This window comes from Vanacampus margaritifer, chromosome 1, assembly GCF_051991255.1.
Source record: "Vanacampus margaritifer isolate UIUO_Vmar chromosome 1, RoL_Vmar_1.0, whole genome shotgun sequence".
Classification (NCBI taxonomy): Eukaryota; Metazoa; Chordata; class Actinopteri; order Syngnathiformes; family Syngnathidae; genus Vanacampus; species Vanacampus margaritifer.
In genome coordinates, this window is record NC_135432.1 from 7,150,736 (window position 1) to 7,172,861 (window position 22,126).

At 41.0% G+C, this 22,126-nt stretch overlaps 1 protein-coding gene across 1 annotated transcript in view; it reads left to right on the forward strand.

Annotated features, from left to right (window-relative positions):
• The window catches only part of LOC144061561 (sterile alpha motif domain-containing protein 10-like), a 57,326-nt gene extending 35,873 nt beyond the window's left edge, over positions 1-21,453 (forward strand). The window contains exons 3-5 of the mRNA XM_077582126.1: positions 6,244-6,412; positions 11,781-11,921; positions 20,023-21,453. Coding sequence (XP_077438252.1) covers positions 6,244-6,412; positions 11,781-11,921; positions 20,023-20,045 — 333 coding nt within the window. The 3' untranslated portion in view covers positions 20,046-21,453. The remainder of the gene's footprint in view (positions 1-6,243; positions 6,413-11,780; positions 11,922-20,022) is intronic.
• Positions 21,454-22,126: the final 673 nt, after the last annotated feature.

Consider the following 22,126-nt stretch of genomic DNA (forward strand, 5'->3'; position numbering starts at 1 on the left):
GTATTATATTACTGTATGGCCTTACAGAAAAAATGTTGAACAGTTGGGAATTGTAATTTACTTGACTGTTTTACGCAGTTTTTATGCTTACTGACATTGAAAAAATTCTAGAACTCTGCAAATACTCCTTATATAAGAAAATAAATACAACAAATTTTAGGGTGACCATATTTTGATTTCCACAGGAGAGGACATTACATAAAAGATACTGAAAGTTTCCTCAAAGATGCCAAACATGAGAACTACTTTAATTCATTTGTTCCCAAAAACGTATAAATACGTTCTATTTTAAACATTACCATGCTCTCAAAGGCGTATTCATACATTAATTATATATATTTTTTATGCTAGACAGAAGGCTTTGATGCAGCCTCTGAACTGAAAAGAATGGTTGAAGCAATGGTAGTAATTACAAAAACGGCCAGCAGATGGCAGCAGAGTAGAAGAGATCTACAAAGGCCATGAGAGAGCTTTCTCCCCCTCCCCCACAGTTTTAAACAGATTTGTGAATAATGATGAAATTAGCTATATTCTAATACAAATTTCTGCAAAATGGAAACAAATAGAAATATACTTTTTTTCCTGGTGAAAGAAGAGACTCTAATCTTTCTTTTGGTAGGTTCCATTTTTATAGCAATAGAACACAATATTCTGTGGGCCTTGCAAAATCAGTCAAAATCCAATGAAATAGCTGGGAGGGAAGGGGGTTGCTTCAGTGAAAATGGCAGTGAGTGAGTGAATGAGTTATCTGTAACGTATGCCTCTTCTGTATTGGTAGATAATAAAACAAGAGCGCTACCAGTGAATTAAAATATGGGGCCGCCAACACAGTTTATTATAAAACTCGGCAAGTGATGTACGTACAAAGCTAACCTCTTTTCTTTCTTTTTTTTAATCCAAAAAAAAAATAGATCTTTCTCATATTGTCCATCAGAATAGTAAAACTCAGGACCTGCCATTTTGACTTATGCCCGCTCGATTCCTGACCACCCTTGGCTACCACGTAGCTCTACCACAGATGGTTTAGTTATATTGTAAATGGATTAATGGGCTGCTCCTTCTAAATTATGGGCTGGTCTCTTGGGGTAAAATGGAGGAAAATAATAATTAAATAGCACCACATCGACCGCAAAAGTCACCGGCCCACCAGTCATCTGCCCTGTATGCCAGATGGCCAGTCCATCCCTAGTGAAACTTGAACACAAAATGTATTTACGTACATCAGCTTTTTCTCATCTTGCAGGCATTGGAGGTTCTCAGCATCAGTCTTAATGGACAACAGGAAGACAATCAGCACAGTATATATTACCCATCCTCCCATCTCTCATCCTTCCGCTCCATATTGAGTTTCAACTTGGCCTTCCGTTCCTCATTCTCATCTTGCCCCCACTCCCTGCGCATGTAATGAATGAGAAAAACTCCTCCCACTGGACAGAATTAGGTCTCGGGAAGTGTGGGGGAGCCGACAAAGTGTGAACAGGATCAAAAGAGAGTTGGCCAGAGGACATAGACACTGATGGATGGCCGTAAAGGCACGCAAGAGAAGCAAAAGGGGGGCAAGGGGGGGGGGGGCGGATGATGTAGAACTATCATCCAGTTTGCCTTCTGCTTGCCTCCCTTCTTTTAAAATTTACTTCATTCTTTTATTTATGCCACTTTGCAGCATCACAAATGTAAGCAATTAAATTGAAATTAAAGCCTTCATGTTCAAGCGTTAATGCACATTTTATCTTTATTTTATTAATATCCAAAGACGAGAATAGTCCACAAAGCTTTCATCTTGTCGGCTTTCATGACATCCAGAGAGCCAAACTAACCAAGATACTTTCTCCCCCTAAGGTGCCTCGGAATGAAGCAGAATCTTTAACAAACTGCATGCAATAAAAGTGAGCTGCAATGTGCTGCTAAATACTCAATACTGTACTTCACATGTAAAATTCAATGATGAAGATTCCATCAAAATAAGAGAGAAGGGAAAGAAAGAGAGCACGGTGTATTGTTCTTTTTGTATTGATAATAGCTGATGATTAGAGAGCACTTTCAGGCCTCGCTCACTTAAATAATTATTCTGATTAACCTTCGTTATGTGAATTTTAACATTAGTGGCACTACATTTGCATTTTTGCAGCTTCACTGTCACACCTTTCTCGGCTCAATTGCAACCAGTGATAAGGTCATGGATGGATGGGTGTGTGTCTGTACCAAGGTTATTTTAGCTGAACTAAAACTAAAATTAAAAAAAAAAACAATTTCGTTAAAGATACAAAATAAAAACGAAAAGGCTTAAAAAAAAAAAGAAAACTAATTGAAACTACATTTTATGTTAAAATTAACTAAAACTAATTAAAGCGAAAATGTCCTTCGTTTTAGTCTTTGGTAATTAATACATGAGCCCTTAGAGAGGATTTTAAAGACGTTTCAAAGTGTGTCACACAAAAGTGATGTCATTTAGCAGCCGCCAATAGAAAAGCACCTTCAGATGATGTCACTCCTCGGCGACAATTTTGCTTGCTTGACTTTTAGCTCCAATGGCTCAGCTCGCCTGCTTTTTCATTTAACTCAGCCGAAATGCAATGCTAGGTAAGAAATGTGTTACTTTTTTCATTTTACCATGGTGTTTATTAAATATTGCGCACAGGTAATACACATTTGAAAAAAAAAATTAATACTAAGCATTGTTTCAATAACTAAAAATAACAACAGAACCACCCTGAGAACTAATTAAAACTAACTCAATTTAAAAAACAAAACTCAAAATTAACTAAAAGGAAAATTCCCAACCTATAATAACCCTGGTCTGTACTTATTACAACGGAGCCAAGCGGACCAGGCCAAACTCAATCTTTCTGCATGTCGTTTAAATCCAGACTCATAGCTCCAATTATCCTGTCTGCTAATCTAAAAACAACATCTAATATAGACTGTATTAAAAACATGTTCTGGCAACTGGCAACGGGTCAACATTTTATATTAAGCCACAAGAGTGCATGCACACTGCGCTTGTTTGCATGACATGTCTGCATAAATAATCCCCATGACATGCAGTTCAGCAGTGGAGTAGAAGATTTGGCAGCCGTTCTGTGTTTCGCGCCTGTTTTACGCTTGGCTCATTCAGGACATTAATCCATGGATTTTATGTACAAATGAGAACGAGTGACATAATGAAGGAAGAGACTGAGACGGTAACAGTTTGATCGCCAAATAAATTTGACTCCGTGGGAAAGGAGAGAACAGAGGCATACTATATACCAAATGAATACAGTTAAAGTCCCTGGAAAGTAAAGATAAAAATCTACCCTGCCAAATTTGAAAAAAGAAAATAAAAAAAAAAAGAAAAGTAAATGAGGCTTCAAAGTGGTGAAATAAGGCCATTCTTTCCACTCTCGAATGCTTTCGGCAGGCCGGCTAAATGTGTGTGCATGTGTGCGTGCATGTAGGTGTGCACTCATTAATTCACCTAAAACCTATTAAAAAGCCCATACCGTTCACCTTAAACCGAATACTTCAGAATCCAGCTAGAGTCGTGAGGTTGTCAGGGGACCCGAGGAAGGATCAAAGAAAAGAAAGGAAAGTAAAATCCAGCACCGACCAGACATCACCTACTACCCACCGGGTTACCAACCAGAATCTTTCACCAACCCCAGAAACATCTAAATTCCAACAAATTAGGGAGACCTCAAGAGACCAAAGGAAAGACTGAGGAAAGGAAGGAAGGATAGGTGAAGCAGAGTGAGATCCACAGACATCAGCCTCCACCGATTCAACGACTAGAGGAAGAAGCAGATTGTGTTTGAATTTCGGTAGACGCTGGTGTGGTGGATCTGGCATGCATGAAAACCTCCACCAGAGAGGGGAGCCATCGACCCCGGCCAGGACAGAGCAAGCACAACCTCCCAGTGCCTACCCAGGCCACGGCAGCGCCAAGGCACAACCCCCGGGCCCCCAGACAACCCCCAACCCGCAGCACCGAAAGCGAATTCTACCCTACACCGTGGATGTGACCCCGCCCAGTGTATATACAAGTGTGAGGATGCTTTCTTAAGCCAAAAAGCAATGCTGCAGGGTTAACTCTTTCACTGCCACTGACGTTTAAAGACGTCAAGTAAAAACCTACGGAGCACTGCCAATGACGTCAAAAGACGTCATCCAATGATTTTTTTTATTTTTTTTTGAAACGGGTAGAGGAAACCCTTCCGCATGTCTGGTGAAAGTTTCCAGCCTGTCTGTTGTGCCTAATGACTATTTTTGGCCCCTAGAGGGCAGCGATGACTCTCTTTTGACAAGATCGGGTGGGCGTCAGTAGAGGCGGAGCTAGAGCGTCGAGCAGGAGATGAGAATGGAAGACAAAGGAAAAATGGCGGCCGGTCGCGAGGAGCTCACGCCCGAGCCGTTTTTTTCAAAGACCAAAAGCATCGCTGAAAGAGCACATTGTTGACGACGATGATCATCATCGATGATGAAGATGAGGGTGGTGACTCCGTGGTTGGGAAGCATTGACGCGGCAGTAGAAGACGTTAGATGGAGCTAGATGGAGGAGGGAACGGGCAATGGCGAGCGTTTGCAAGCAGCTCTACACTTACAAGACGAAAGGCATCGACCAACGCTATAATAGTACATTGAGGACGACGATGATCATCATCGATGATGATGAAGGTGAATCCGAGCTTGACGGCGAAATTGGAACCGCTGACGCGGCGGCTATGACGGTGTCGTAACGCGGAGCGCAACCGAGCACGCACAGGCGGACGTTCGATCGGACGACGGAGAGTGCCCCGAGTCCAATGCATATTCATCGGAGGAAGTGTGTACAGTCTGCTACTTGCTTTTTATTCCCCGGAAAAAAAAGGCCGTCAAGAAAGTGTAACGTTTGCACGCAAAACGGACCAATGTGAAAGTGAAAGTAAACTGTTGTGCGAGTCCTGGCGTCTCCTTGCACGCAGGAGAGCGTTACAAAAGGAAAAACTGTATTTGAAACATCCACATAATTGTACGTAGTACCACAGTTGCACACATTTGTAAATAGTTTGCAAAATTGTTTTGTCAAATTGTTACACTGTTGAATGGAAATAAACGTATTTTGCAATCAAAAAAACACTTTTTCATTGTTGGTGAAAGCGTTTTACAGAAGTAAAGCACTATTTAGGTGTTTGTGGCATCATTCATGGACAAAAAGAAGTGTACAATTCACTAGAGTGCATGAAATAACATCGTTTCACAAAAAGCTCTTTTTCTCCATTTTTTGTTTCAAAACAGAGAATTTCGGTGAAAGTAACCATTTTCTATTGTTGATTACTGAAGAACGGAATAAGGTAGAATCAAACTTTTTTTTCTGATGAAAGCTGAGAGTCCAATCTTTCATTTGGTAGTACAGTATGTGTGTTTCCATAGTCCAAACACAACATTTTCTGTGGACCTTGAAAGATCACTCAAAATGCTTAAATCGGCTGGCAGTGGGGACAACCCGTTTCTGAAAACGTCTGGCAGTGAAAGAGTTAACTGTTTTGTTTTGCCGATCGCTTATTTTCTACTTCCTACTGCTCCCCGCTGCTTTACAACTATGTAGTGACAGACGACACTCCTAGTCCCAATCTACATTTCCTGCTTCTCTTCTTCTACAACAAGATCCTTGCGTGATACTGGCTGGTCTTATACTTGCTGCCACCTGCTGGCCGTTTCTTTTAAATTACATAGCAGTCAAGCCTAATTCTTCAGTCAGAAGCTCCGCCAGACCCTCCTGTACACTCTTGCATAAAAAAAAACAAAAAACATATGAAGTATTGATACGTCATGCGTACGCGGCGACTATGACGCTTATGACGTATTGATATGTCATATGTATTGAGAGCGTTAACATGGTGGCACACATCAGTCATACTGTGGCTTATGCTACATTTGAACATTTGCTTCCTGCTAGCTTTGACCACCGCAATGCTTTGCCTTCCAACACATTACAATATCCTGAATAATACAAAGTACATAACACTTGGATATTTGAATACCAACCTGTTCTATAAATTGTGGCATCTAGGGAAAATGTATTGTCGTCATCTAGCTAGCTAGCTACCTGTATGTCGTAATTGTGCAACCTGGGCATTCTCTTTGTGAAAGCAGAAAGTCCCCTCTTGGGTGATCTAGCATCCACAAATGTGCTTAACTGGCGTGCTATTTGTTACTATCTTGAAGCGCCACACAGTACGCAGATAATACGAATCCGTTGACCCAAAGTTGCCTGCTTGTTTTCAGTTACATCCAGGTGAAGCCTTCACTGTGTATCACACCAGTCCGACGTTGTCCAGTCTGTCCAAACCTGTGGTGCTGTGGACTCAGCAGGACGTCTGCAAGTGGCTTAAGAAACACTGTCCTCACAACTACCTGACCTACGTCGAAGCCTTCTCTCATCACGCCATCACAGGTACTCACCAAAACATGCACCGCGTCCTTTGTTGCACTCACAACTCGTGTCAATTCAAGTGCCGGCAAAGGCTAGAAAGGACAGAAAAGTTGCTTGACTGTGACAACCTTCCGCCTTATGCGCGGTATACGACTTTGTGAATCAGTGCAATAAAGGGCTTGGCATATCTGCCTTTGCAAGTTTTATTTTAAGGTATGTGGTCGCCCAGCTTAGTTGGGTTTGTGGCTCCACAGCTTAGCTTGCTCAACTGGAAGCACGTTTGCAGCCAAATCTCTCCAAAGGAGATTGAGAAGGCTTTCGTGTGTAGTCATAAAAGAACTGCAGACTATTTTTGGTAAAGAAAGCTATGGGGGGGGGGGGGTCTGATCGGTCAACCGTTGTTCTGAGTTCAAACAATACCTCCCACAAGCAGAGATAAGAGAGCTGTTACTTTTCAAATACAAACTACAGTGGCGCCTTGAGACGTGAGTTGAATTTTACTTAACCATGCTCGTAACTCAAAATTCAAGTAAAAAAACAAAACAAATGTTGAGCATCTAATAATTGGTCATTCATTATTAAGCAACCTAACCAAGTAAAAATACTGTATGTTTATTAGGCCTCTCTCTCTCTCTCTCTCTCTCTCTCTCTCTCTCTCCTGCCCCTCTCTCTCTATTTCATTCTTTATCTCTTTCTCTCTGTAGTAACTGTAAATACAGATTTACATAACTGAAAATACTATATATATATATATATATATATATATATATATATATATTCTCAGACACACATGGATTGAAATTTCCCTGTATTAACAATGCCTGAATGTCTCTTTGTTTTGGTTGTTTTTGCTGATACATATGGCGCGTATCAATCCATGTTTTACGTATGAATTGTCATACTCGCGCACTCGCTGAAGGATGGCGGATCCGAGCAAGGGCCCCGAGATGAATTCTCTGCCTGTATCATCTTTTGTTCAGTGACCCAAACGTAATCATGTCTCTTCACAGTCTCTCAGTAAGCGCACCATCACAGCGGAACAAGCTGCCCGAGGAGATCAGTGTCGCCATTCAATTTGCACTTGAACATTTGGGACATCATTTTTCATAGTGTGCTTTTTATTTAATCCTTTTATCACAGCTTTGTCCCTTTTTTGGGGGGGGGGGGTAAGCTAAAGAAAAAAATGATGTCGTGTCGCAAGTTCTTGTAGGAGGCTGGTAAGTATTCATGATAAAAAAATATATTTACATTTGTCAAAAGACAAACAGTAAGTACTCCCAGATTGAACAAAAACAACATACGAGGAATGAGAAATATGATGGAACCTTTGAGATGATGGAGGTAATTAAAGCAATAATTGGCCCAGCTGATGATAATAGCCACTTGGTGCGACGGGGGAGGCTCCGCCCACACAAAGAAGTGTACAAAAATTAGAATCTTAGGCTTGAATCTGAAGACCGCACACCTTCAAGTGATTGCATTTCCAGGCAACACAAAGCAACTCAAACCGCATTGAGGTGGAATGTTGTTTGCGGGATTGCATTTCAGCTATTGCTGCAGATATGTATACGTTCTATTGCGTTTATCTTACCCAGCTGATAGTGTCCTGATATAGGACGGTTATATCAGGTGTGAACATGTCACAACAGGATGATCAGAGTGAGATAAAGACAAATGGTAAGCAATTCGATATTTTGAGGCTATATGGAGAGGAATGACAGCACTTCGCTGAAAAGTAAAGTTAAGCGAGAGATTATATGATTATTATTATTGCATGTTTTTAATGCAATAATTCTAATGACGAGAAGTAAAATCTCACAAAATTATGTCAGCAGTGACCATTTAATTTAAATTACCTTACTAGCACTTGGTTGGCGTGAAAGGAAAAAAATAAATCTTCATTTTCATTCTTCTCACAGTGTCTATCTGGCTGCAAAACCTTCTCATTTACCATAGAAAGCGTTAATATGCAATTTGTTTTGAAGGCAAATTGAGAGTAGTGATCTCCATTGAGCAGCTTTTGTTTTTGTCTTTCTGCTCTTCTGACAGTGCTCGCTACTCTCCCAATCTGCATGCAATTAATGAGAGCCGTAGCACGGCTGTGGAGAATTGATTTGAATTCCATTCTACTGCTTTGTCTCATTTATGCACGCGTATAGCAAGGGCATTGTGCCTCGAGGACAAACTGGTGCAAGCGCACACAAAGGAAAGCCATGGGGGGAGATGGTGAGAAGAACTTGCTTTGGTTTTTGTGGATGCAAGCACTAAGGTGTATGAGAAAAAAATATGACCGTGCGGAAAATCAATAGGTTATTATTATTTTAGTACAGAATCGGGTTGTTTCACACTACCAGAACTATATTCACCTGCACACACACAGTTAAAATAGGAATTGTTTGCCTGTATAGCATGCCTGATGCCTATCTGAATCTGTTTGCCTCATATACTGCATATTAAACTAACAATATCTTGTGGTGGGGGGGATAAAGTATAAATATTGTTTCCTCTTCGAGGCAGAAACTGTCAAAGAACTAGACAAAGTGCAATTTCTTCAGTAATTGCGTGGGAATGCTGAAAGCTGAATGCTAGTAAAAGATTTCCCAAGCGAGATTTGAACCTTACGCACTTGCATGTCTCCGTAATCGCCAGGCAAGTATTTAACACGTGAGCCAACTTGGCTTGTTGAAAATCATGGCTAATGGCCTATTTATATGGAAAAGTGTTATCTGAAAGTGGAACTAATGAAATCCAATGGAAAAATGCAACGACAACAGAAAATCACTCAATACCGCCACCTAGGCATGCAGTACCCTCCATTTATTTTGATGGAAAAGTGGAACTAATGATATCCAATGGAAAAATTTAAAAAAAAATCACTCAATAGCGCCACCTAGACCTTGGCATAATTGCCATGGATACATTTGCAATGTACAGTCGGAGGTGGGATTTGAACCCGAAACCTCCTGGTTACTGGACAATTCATTTTTAAAAATGAATGGGGAAAAGTTGATATTTAACATTGAATCGTGCGAATACTGTAAGTACTGTGAAGTCAGACGATATATTCCCAAGATGGCGTGAATTTTTGAAGCAAGTTGAAATTTGAATGGAGTAAATCGGAAGTATAATGTGGGAGTTATTACACGGCAAATAAGTGTGGAGAATACAAATCCGAATAACATGTTTTCAGCATTCCCACAATGAACAGATGCTACTGCATGATGCCCAAGTTTTATTTACACAAGCGCCACCACATAATTGATTCAGTATTGAATTTTGATTAGCATTTAAAATGCATGTCAAAATCGGCGGTTGCAAACAATGGAGTGGATCCAAGTAGGAAATGGAGGTTTGAATGGATTGTGACGTATGAGCATGTGGTAGCCTGCAGAGCACTCATGTACACTCGGAAGCAAATAGTAAACAAAGGATCCTCAAACTTTTGTTCACACTGCTTCCATTCACCTTTGCAGATGATTTTTAAAGCCAAATAGCAGAGCCGTTGGCCATCATCATGAGCATAATTACGTCTTTTATTCCACTTGTCTTTTAAAATATGACTGCCAACTCTCTAAATTAAGGCCATTTATATTCTATAAGGTCTAAAATGGGGCAGTGGAGAAAGGGCTGATTGCTATTTCTTTTTTTTCTTCTGATGGATGGACGGACGGACGGACGGATGGATGGATGTACGGACAGACGGATGGATAGCTTTGTAGCTAGCTTTGTTGCTAGCTAACAAGCTACATAGATAAAAGCTAGCTAGATGATAGATAGATGGATAGATATAGATGGAATGGATAGATAGATAGAATAGATAGATGGAATAGATGGAATAGACGGAATTTAAAAAAACAGGAGATGAGAGCTTCATGAGTAATGAGTATAATTATATCATTTGGGAGCTGCGACAGGTATGATGGATTTATCTTTCTACAGTGAAGGACACCACCTTCGTGTACTAAAGTATGTGTGTGTGTGTGCACACGTGCGCCTGATGCTTGAAGCACATTTTTGTTTAGTTTTTTCTTCGTGCTAATGTGAATGCGGTCTGCTTGCTGTGGGAAATGATTTGTTAAATGAGTGTCTCCCCTGTGTTAAATGCCAGCTCTTTAATAAGTCCGACCCAGAACGAATGCTTTCCTCTTCATTCCAGACGTTTTACTGCTGCTAATTGGAAATCTGTTGTGTGGACATGGATTAGAGTGTGAATCACCAGGTTGAATTACAAACATTAGTTTTATTCAACAAGTTTATTTTCACTTGCAGCAAATCAAAATAGAACACACATTGCATAGACAAAATACTTGACTTCGTTCACAATAGTTTTCTGTATTTAGTGATATATAAAATTGCCAAATATAAATTGAAAAATCAGTAATCCCTCGTTTGTCACGGGTTGCATTTCAGACCAGCCTAGAACGAGAGTGCATAGAAATACCAACATATGCATGTGAGGGGCAGGAATTCTTTTTGACCATTTGGGGTCACCATCGCCTACTGCCCGAAGCCGGCTGGGATAGGCTCCAGCGCCCCTCGCGACCCTTATGAGGACAAGCGGTTAAGCAAATGGATGGATGGGGTCACCATCTTCACATTCTACATCATAATCTCCGTGATCTTGAATGTGTGTGTGCCTTTTAAAGGTGGGCCTGGCTTGTTAAGTGATGTGTAAATGACACAAATCTGTATATATTACTGGATAGCCGATAGGCCAAGACTTTTGAAGCCGCGAGGCCGCCATATTACTCCTCCAAGAAACGTTTCTCGACATACGATCCTATTTGAGACCGTACCTCGTAAAAACAGCATGATTTATAACGTTTTTAATTTGTTAATCATAAACAAGAGGACTTCAGACATTTTAAAACTTGCCTTAAATACATGTATAAATTATATGCTTAAGGATGTTTACAGGAGGAAACTTGTATATTTTTTATTAAAGAGTTATACCTTTAATTCAACAAAAGATGCCTCAAATCTAATATTGCGGTCTAAGGAAAAGGGGGTCTTCAAAGCAGCACATATCGTCCACTTGTTAAAAAATAGTGACCACCCTGATTAGATTTGGACATAGATATAAGATGAAGTCTGAACATGTCAATGGATTTTCCCATAAATTCCTGCCAAATGTGCAATTAGGGTCAGATCCAGATTATAGTTCGTTTTTGGCATCACAGCATTTGATTCTGCAGGAACACAAACAAATAAATTGACCAACCTATGCCAACCGACATGCACTGTTAACTGGTAGTCCCTAAATTCCTCTACTATTAAATATTACAGGTACTTCTAATTATGAACAAATTAATTCCAAACTGTTCTTAAGATTTTGACCCTTTTTCTTGAGGGTATTATGTTCAACAAGAGTCCCATCTCCTCTTCACAGGACGAGCCTTGTTGCGTTTGAACGGGGAGAAGCTCCAGAGGATGGGAATCGTCCAGGACACCCTAAGACAGGAGGTCCTCCAACAAGTCCTCCAGCTTCAGGTTAGAGAAGAGGTCCGCAACCTTCAGCTCCTCAGTCGGAGTAAGTAACAAAATAATCATGTCTGGTATGGGTATGGGTGGAGGTGGGGGGATACTTGAGAGGAAACAGTCAGATTTGATTTAGCTTTGTCTAAATTGACAGCCTGGGCGCAGGTGTGCCTGCTGTGACACACATGGAAATGGAAATGGACATCGAAGAGGTAGCGTGGGCTTTCATTGATGGCAGCACTTAATTTGCTGCCCTGCCTCAGAGTCACAGCTTCAGTAAACATTTTTTACTAGTCAGTCATTAATAAAATGACCCAGTTAATCACAGCTGGCATGGATCCAGCACAGGCTTGCTTGCAAGACTGTCTCAAAACTGTTGTCCTCGCAAGTGTCTTACTAGTAACATTTCTTCCACTAGTAGACACCAGGCGAGCGTGGTGTTAAGACCTGAGTGCAGCACACCGAACTACCAGAATAGTTGGAAATCTATAAGTTTTATAAGTCACTTTTTATCATCAGGCACAAGGCTGATATATCTATTTGATAAAGCATGATGCTCAGAAAATAAAAGCTACTGAATGAATTCAACTCATACATCTGTCATGAGGGAACGTGAGTAGATGAAGGATGGTGGACCCAAATGCAGGGAAACAGGAATCAAGTGCAACGCGTGGTATTTTATTAACCATAGCAGACAGACAGAAAGGTGAGCAGACAACCATGACTGGACAAGACGTGACTGGACTGACCGCCATGACTGGACAGGATGAGAGTAGACTGGCCGCCATGACTCGACAGGACATGAGTAGACTGGTTGCTATGACTGAAAAGGAGTGTGATGTGACAGGACTTGCGTGCCTTGCTGTGGAGTGACTTGACTTGACTGGGGCTATGGCTTCTTGGCTGTGACGAGGACGACTTGGCTAGCTGTGACAAGGACGACTTGGTTAGCTGTGACAAGGACGACGACTTGGTTTACAGTGACGAGGATGACTTGGTTTGCAGTGACGAGGATGACTTGGTTAGCTGTGACGAGGATGACTTGGTTAGCTGTGACGAGGACGACTTGTTAGCTGTGACGAGAACGACTTGGTTTTCTGTGACGAGGACGGCTTGGTTTTCTGTGACGAGGACAGCTTGGTTTGCAGTGACGAGGACGGCTTGGTTCGCAGTGATGAGGACGACTTGGTTCGCAGTGACGAGGACGACTTGGTTCGCAGTGACGAGGACGACTTGGTTCGCAGTGACGAGGACGACTTGGTTCGCAGTGACGAGGACGACTTGGTTCGCAGTGACGAGGACGGCTTGGTTCGCTGTGACGAGGACGGCTTGGTTCGCTGTGACGAGGACGGCTTGGTTAGCTGTGACGAGGACGGCTTGGTTAGCTGTGACGAGGACGGCTTGGTTTGCTGTGACGAGGATGGCTTGGTTAGCTGTGACAAGGACGGCTTGGATTGCTATGACGATGACTTGGCTTTGGCGATGACTTGGCTGTGGCGGTGACGAAGGCTACTTGGCGGTGACCACGGGTACTTGGCGGTGACAATGGCTATTTAGCTGTGACATTGGCTACTTAGCTTTGACGAAGACAACTTGGCTGTGACGAAGACTTGATGCACCAACGTTCACACATAACATAGGCAATGCACCCACACCGAATGGACAGACACAACAGACCGAGGCCCCGTCCATACGGAAGCAAAGCTGGCTTCGTTCCTTAAACAAATCTCGTACACACAGAAGCATTTCAAGACTTGCGTGTGTCCAAAAGAAGACGCTGAAGACGTTTAATGGCTGTAATGTATATGCCAAGTATGGAGTGGCGCTATAGCGCAGCCACAGGGAGTTAAAGGAAAGTTTAGAAGAAGAATCAGCAAAGAAGACGAACACAGAAGAAGTGACAATGGCGGGTGATTGAATTACAACACCGCTTGTTGAACGTGGGAATAAAGAAGCAAAATATTTTGCTGCAAAAGCATAAGCAAGCTAAAGAGACGCAAAACGACTACGACACTGCAATCCGCCATTGTTGACAGTCACGCGAGTATTGGAGCATACGTCATCAAACTACGACAATGCGTCGTCATCGAGCTGCGACCATTACGTCACCACTGGAGGAGTATTCTGCATATGGTGTCCGGACGGAAGCGTACGAGGCGCATTTTGAAATCTTTCCACTCTAGAGCCCGGTTTCAAAAGTGATCGGCTTCAAGCTCAGAAATTGCGCCATCGTGTGGACGAACGGCCGAAACTGTAAGAAACTTGTGGGGTTATATTGAAGCTGGCTTTTGTGTGGACGGGGCCTAAATACACCAACACTAATGAGACACACCTGGGGAAGGGAATACACATCTGGACGTGGTTAGACAAAACAGGACAAGGGAAGAAACCAGGAACACAAGACAAAAAACACCAACCACGCACAAAAACAGAAGAACACCCATAAAAAACAAACCCCCACAGAATCGAAACATGACAATATCAAGGAACCACTGTCATTTTTTTCCATATATTTTACTGATGCTTGTGTTTTTTTCCACAATAACTACTCACAGCAATGGACTTTGAGATAAGTAAATACATGAAGATAATGTGCTGTAAATCCAAGCAAAGCTATTTCCAATTAATCAGCTTCATAATTAACAAATAAAGCCAATCAGCAACACTTGATTAGGAATTTTGGATGAAGGAACACGAAACACACAAAACAACACCGTGTTTGTTAGACATTAACATTTTAAATAAACGGTTGTAATTTAGATCAAATTATAGATTCATGTATTCACTTAACACTTCTGCTGATACAAATCAGTTCCGCTTACTGGTAATAATTGTCAATTAGGCTTTGGAAAAAGTGCAATTAAGATAAAACTTGGGCTCACTCATTAGTATGAAATAAGCAGACAGTGAACCAACAGAAAATTTACATTCACTGATTTTCAAGAATGCATGTTTGTATTGAATTTAATTAAACTGAGTTAAAGGCAGAAGATTTGAGTTAATGTTGGACAGCAGCGCAAACTTTAAAAAAATAAAAAAGGCAAAAAAGGCAGAGCCTTTTCTGTGCAGCGCTGTGATTGGTCAATTTCTGACAAGTTTGATTATGTTTTAACGAAATTAATATAATATGGAATACGCAACCAGCAGAGACACTGTTGATTTAATCTCAGCAACCCACAGCCGTATCACAGTTTCACGTTTTTGTTTTTCTCAATGCCATAGCATGAGGCAGCTGCAGAATGATGTTTAATTTACCTTATTTTGATGGTTCTTTGGTTAAAAACAAATACAATACAATATAGAAATGGATGAAAACACAATTAATGATGATGAAATAACAGTCAGTTTGCTAGCAAATCACGATTTTGTACAGTTACGCAATGGGGTTAAGTGACCTTAAACTCTCTAGTGTGAGTTCACCTTAATTCATTCTACCATTGAGTCCCACCATTTGCTAATTAAAAGCTAACATTAGCCAAAAGCCTCCACACTGTCAGCAATGTCACACATTTTCCTGCTTGTACATACATTGTCTGCTTGCTGTTCATTATTTAAAATAAAGTGTGGAATCTTGACCAACATGCATTTACAACAGCATAATGTGTACTGCATCCATTCAATATAAAGCTCAATGGAAAATCACAACTTTTTGGGTGAAATGGGGGAATCTCAAAAGTATATAATTGTGATCTTGACATCTATTTTGAAATCAGACCTCTTGGATGAAACTGTGTCTTTCGCTCAAATGTGATGCAAGTTTGTCTCTGGGCGAGCCTAAGGGATAACGTTTGAATACAAAGCACGGCACAACAGAGAGAAAAAAAAGAAACAGAGCTGTGATTGGATTTGAGCTGTATGACAGAAAAATAGACGGGCCGCAATTGATAGATCAGCAGATAATGAAGCTGTGCACCAAGAGAAAACTTTGTCTGACAGCGCATTTCTTCACTGGCTGCATGTCTATGCCTTCCATTATGTGCTAATCAGTCTGTGACAGGCACACTTGCTAGAAGCGCCGTAATAACTTTTCACAGTCGATATCGAGTCACCGTACTAATTGCGGGACAGCAAATTGGAGTTTGAGATGTTATACACCACGCAACACCTTGAGAAAAATGGACTTTTCTCCGTGTGAAAAGATGTGTTTTCATCATCGACGTTGCATAATCGGCTGAAGTGAACTTTGTGAAAGAATGATGTGAAGAAATCCATAAAACATCAGCATGAAGATGACACGTACACTGACAAAGCTTTGAATCTACAACAGCGTATAAAAATGTTAAAAGGAATCCCGACTGCCATGACAAGTTTGCTCTATATTATTTATTTGGTTGTTACTAACATAACTATGAGATTCATTTGTCAAAAATCCTTTCCAGTTTAATACATTTTGTAGAAACTTTATTTAGACATTGTTATTTACGTTGCAACGCATTCAGTGCGTAGTGACGTAAAACGGCGGCTGGCTCTCAATAAGCCTATAAAGAAAGCAAGGTAAGCCTCTGTAGCGTTCCTAAAGGGACGATCAAAACTCTTGAATGCGTCTGGTGAATGACGAGAGCACGGCGTGGGGTAAAGTGACTCTCCCGATCGCATGTTGTTTCTTTAGGAACGCAACGAGGCTTACCTTGCTTTCTTTTATGGACGTTTCGCATTGCTCGGCAGAGAGTCTGCCGCCATTTTACGTCACTACTGAATGCGTTGCAATGTAAATAACATCTAAATAAAGTTTCTACAAAATGTATTAAACTGGAAAGGATTTTTGAAAAATGATTCTCAAAGTTATGTTCGTAACAACCAAACAAATAATAAAGAGCAAAGTTGTCATGACAGTCGGGGGTTCCTTTGAAGTCTGCACAGCGTGGTGGAGGGTGATTCTCCCGATCGCATGTCTTTATGGACGTTTCACATTGCTCGGCAGAGAGTCTGCCGCCATTCTACATCACTACGCACTGAATGCGTTGCAACGTAAATAACAACGTATAAATAAAGTTTCTACAAAATGTATTTTACACACACATGAATTTTTCAGCTTGCCAGTGCAGTTATATGGCTTATTTAACCGTGACCTGAAAGTTGACTGAAAGTTTTGTTGAGAAAAAAAAAACTGAGTGCTTTGACAGCGATATTTCCCCCCCTGATTGTTCTGCTCTTGCAGACTTCAAAGGAACCCCCGACTGTCATGACAACCTTGCTCTTTATTATTTGTTTGGTTGTTACTAACATACCTTTGAGAATCATATTTCAAAAATCCTTTCCAGTTTAATACATTTTGTAGAAACTTTATTTAGACGTTATTTACGTTGCAACGCATTCAGTAGTGACGTAGAATGGCGGCAGACTCTCTGCCGAGCAATGTGAAACGTCCATAAAGAAAGCAAAGTAAGCCTCGTTGCGTTCCTAAAGAAACAACATGCGATCGGGAGAATCACCCTCCACCACGCCGTGCTCTCGTCATTCACCAGACGCATTCAAGAGTTTTGATCGTCCCTTTAGGAACGCTACAGAGGCTTACCTTGCTTTCTTTATAGGCTTATTGAGAGCCAGCCGCCATTCTACGTCACTACGCACTGAATGCCTTGCAACGTAAATAACAACGTCTAAATAAAGTTTCTACACAATTTTTGATTTTTGAAAAATTATTCTCAAAGTTATGTTCGTAACAACCAAACAAATAATAAAGAGCAAAGTTGTCATGACAGTCGGGGGTTCCTTTGAAGTCTGCAAGAGCAGAACGATCAGGGGGGGGGGGGGGGAAATATCGCTGTCAAAGCACTATGTTTTTTTTTTCTCAACAAAACTTTCAGCCAACTTTCAGGTCACGGTTAAATAAGCCATATACTGCACTGGCAAGCTGAAAAATTCATGTGTGTGTAAAATTTAAATCAGAGCATCAAAGTAGAATGCAAATGCTTCTAAGCGACCATACATGCACTTGTTCAACCTTCACTGCAGTACTTTCACCCCCTTTCATGTTTGAAATCTATTGCCGGGCGCCTTTTTCGGCATCGCCTCGCGCGTGTATTTTTAGACTTCACTTTCCACGGCCCGCATTTTCAGCCTGGTGGATTGTGTGTCGTCTGTGCAGTGAAAGGTAAAGGGGAGTCTTCCACAGCCCAAAGCCTCTCCCAGTGCGGCGGGAGCTTTGCAGGGGTCGCTGTAACATCTGGAGAGCTTCGGGAGTATTGGGCGGAAGGTTTGGGGGGGCCGTGTGGGACCGGTGAGGGGGTGGTGAGGCCTCTTCCTCCTTTCACCTCCTCCTCCTTCTCATCTCGTGTTTGTTGGTTTATCATTATAATAGTCAGTTCCTCCTTCCTTCTCAACACATAAAAATTTCATCAAAGTCTGCCTTTTGTATGCAGCCATCTGCCATGCCTCAGCGTCTCACTGGTAATTAGTTAAAGCCAGATGATATCCCCCAATCCAGCCACCCCCCCCCCCCCCCCATGTCACCTTTGACCCCTCATATTACCATAACAGAAAGAAGATGCTACCTTTCCCCCGCAGTTACTTTGCTTGGGCTTGCCTCACAGTTGAACCTATGAGCCGCAAGTATGTCGCATTAAAAAAAAACGGGACGGGTTCCTGCGCATCTCCCATTCTTCCCACTTCCTCCTTTGGGAGCTCATTTAAAATATTTCCCATCAGAGGAATGTTTCCGCACGCGCCTGCAGTCAAATCTTCAGCCACTTCATTTTTTTCCCGCCCGTGTGTGCCGTGGCTCAGGTTCACTCGAGTGCCGCGCTCGCATCTGCCCCGCGCCCGGGAAACAGGTGGCGCGTCGGCTATCAGGAGAGAAGAGCTCGCAGCTGGAAACGGAGACGGTTTAAGGCGAGGAAAAGTGTGACCGCCTAATGACGCTTGATGTCAGGAGTTGGCTGGTCGTCAGGGAAACCGGCTGGTTTCATGTGTTGTTTTGTGAGAGGATGATAATGACTTTGTGGGGGGGACGCTTGCTGTTGCATGCGGTTGTTACACAACCTGATTTTGCGTAGTACTGTAAGCAGTGAAGCAAGGCTTGGTGTGATGAAAATAAAAGTATATATAAATGATAATATATGCTTTTTTGCAGCTATTATGTATATTATAACATTTATTTAAGTTACGAGTTTTTTGAGATACGAGCAGTCATCCAGCCGATTGTTTGCTTTATGTGCTTTATGACTTTAGACTTACTGTATTGTCATTCAATTTTACTAAGTATTCAGAATAAAATGTCGTTGCATGGCTCAAGTAGAAAAAACTAAACTAAGTATTGTAAAAAAATAAAAAAAAATAAAAAAACGACAACACCAACAACCAGCAGCTGAAAAACAAGGGTGAATATAAACAAGGATAAAATGGAAATGAAAATATAATATAAATTTGATGTATTTAAAGTGTATTATTATAAAGTGTCTAGTCTACCTAAAAGTGTACTTAAAGTGAACACATATTTCAATGGATGGATGGACATGTTCAATCTGTTGCTAAAAGGGTTAGAGCACTGCATATAGATGCTAATTAGCATTAGCATCCATACTAGCAGACTGAAAGACTAAGCTACAGGACTTTTAGACAAGGCGAATTTTCTTTGTTTGATGTTTGGTTATAGCGTAAACCTCAACTTCAAGTAGCAATAAACAGCTTAAAGCCTCTTTAAAAAATATATATATATATATATATTATTACGCTATTTGCCAAAGTGCTGCTTGTTGTGAAGTGAGTGGAGTTAATTTCCACCACACAGCGCTCAGATCTCAAGTCTGTGCTCACAAGTCAAAGCATAAATGTCGAGTCACTCGTATTTCAAGGCACAATGTACAATGTGTTTAAAAAAAAGTGCCTTAAAAGGTTCAAGTGTGTTTTGGTAAGTTTAAGATTGTTTAAAGCATGGCAGATGTCATGCTATAAAGGAAAAATATGTTTTTATGTATTGCGAATTTTTGCTTTTTTTTTTTTACTTGGTCACTTGGTTGGTAGCACATTCCAAAATCGAATTAAACGGATAAAAAAAAAGTTTATATTTGAGAACATCACAATCCATTGTCTGTTTTATTCTTATAAAAGAGCAAAATTGCATTTCAGCGATTGATACATATCAAACTACAGATGCTTGCGGACGATCCCTAATTATGCGCTGCCCTTCTCTCTGTCTGTCCCCTTCCCCGCAGCCTCCTTTGGAAACTTCTCTTAGCTCATCGTGTGGTCCATTCGGCGGCCCTTTGCCCTCAGCCCCCGTCACAAAAACTCCAGGAGCCATGGAGATGCTTCCCCGTGATGGAATATCAAACCTAGGAAAACCTGTCGACTACGCGCCAAAACCAGAATGCTGGATTCTGATTCCACGTCGGTTTACCGAACCTCCAGACGAGAGACAAAAGCCCAGCTGAAGGCCCGGAGGCCAACTGTAGCATAGCGATAACAAGGGGATGATCTCGGTAGCAAGTAGCAAATCTCATTTGAATATGGGCTTGTGACCATCACTTTATTAGGTACAAAATAAGATCAAAACGTCTGCCTTTACAAAGTTAATGATAATAATAATAAGTTCACAGTGTCAATCGGAACTGAGCGTTATTTTGAAACACAAACGTCTTATTAATCGTAATGGTGGTGTCGTGAAGCTAGTAGTTGGTGAGTTCCGCTTTTTTACCTGAATTTTAACCGTTGAAGCCAAGGATGCTGACAACACGGATGGTTTAAAAATAATGTGTATATATACAAATCCATCACTCACGCACAAACGACAGCGCCTTTTCCTCTCAGGATTTGAGATCGCTGGTGGATGACTAATAACGGATATTATCATCAGACGTTTTATATTGTGATTGAAATTAGATTAGATTTACTATGTAGCTCTATACAGTACATTTGAGGATTGTAAAATAACATGCACTGTAAGCAAGTGTATTCGCACACAAGCTTGCTGTTGCTTCCATGGGACAAATCCCAAGGACACGCGAGTGTAATGTGATGATCTCGTTGTCTACGCTTGATCAAGCAATAATTTCAATGTAATTACACAATGACGACTAGCTGTTAGGGCTAAGTAAGACATATTGAAATGCGTTATTTTATAGCCCGTATGCTGGGAAGAATGCCGTTTATGCTTTGCCTGTTCTAGAGGCAGCATTTAACTAACTGCCTTGCGGTGTTGTTCATGAGCGTTACTGTAAGTCATCTCCCTGACAGACAAAAAAAAGGGACACAGCCCAATTGTATTTTACACGCCTCTATCCCCCCCCCATGTGACACTGTGATTTCAAAAGCTTCGAAATCTCGCCACGACAGCCACCCAGATACAAGATTCCCAAGTTGACTCGAGCGAACGCGTTTGACGTCCGTATTACAGGCATGGATGGAAGCTGATGAGGATGCCGCATTTGCATACATCAAGAGACAAACTTCCAACAAATAACAACTTCCCTCCATCTGGCCCCTTCAGCGCCAGATGCACCAAACTGCAGGAGACCGACTGTTAAAAGGGAGATCGCCTACTGTATTATTGTTGAAGAACCTAATGATTGGTGTGTATGTATAGAAAAGATGCAAGGAAAATAAAATGACTTTTTTTTTTTAATATAATAAACTACTCGAGTTAAAAAAAAAAGTTTTGACTCTCTCTCTTGAAAAAATTCATCGCTGCACTCTAATTTGAATGATTATATAACATTTTAGTAATTCAGTTGGACAGTGCAGTGGTATACAGTAGTTTTGTGTATGTTAGATTTATTTTTATTTTTTGGGGTCCAACACGATTTTGGCTTCAATATGTTGCTATGTCAATGCACTCTAGGCCTAAGCCTTTACAAGGATTGCTGGCTCATGACACATGGACAGTATTACGTACTTGGGAACCTCCCAAACACGGTGGGAAAGTGTGTTATGGTCAGATGACGTTTTTGGTCATAAAGTAATCCTCACAATTGGACAGATTTGCAATGTTTTTGCACAGAAGAGTGCTCAAATATTGCCACATCAACATGTGCCACGGACGCATACCCAAAGAAAAAGATTGTAATATAAGGATCAGTTTGAGGGTATGAATATTTAGCAACCATCTTATAATTTTCTCCTTTATTATTATTATTATTATCATTATTATTTTATATATACACACTTTTATATTATATTTTATATACACACAATAAGTCATTTTATATTTTTTACTAATGGTCTCTTTTTTTTAACTCCTTCACTGCCATTGATGACTATAGATGTCAAAAATTAATTTGAACTATTTCTATTCGTTTCACCTTTTTTCCCCCACTTTTG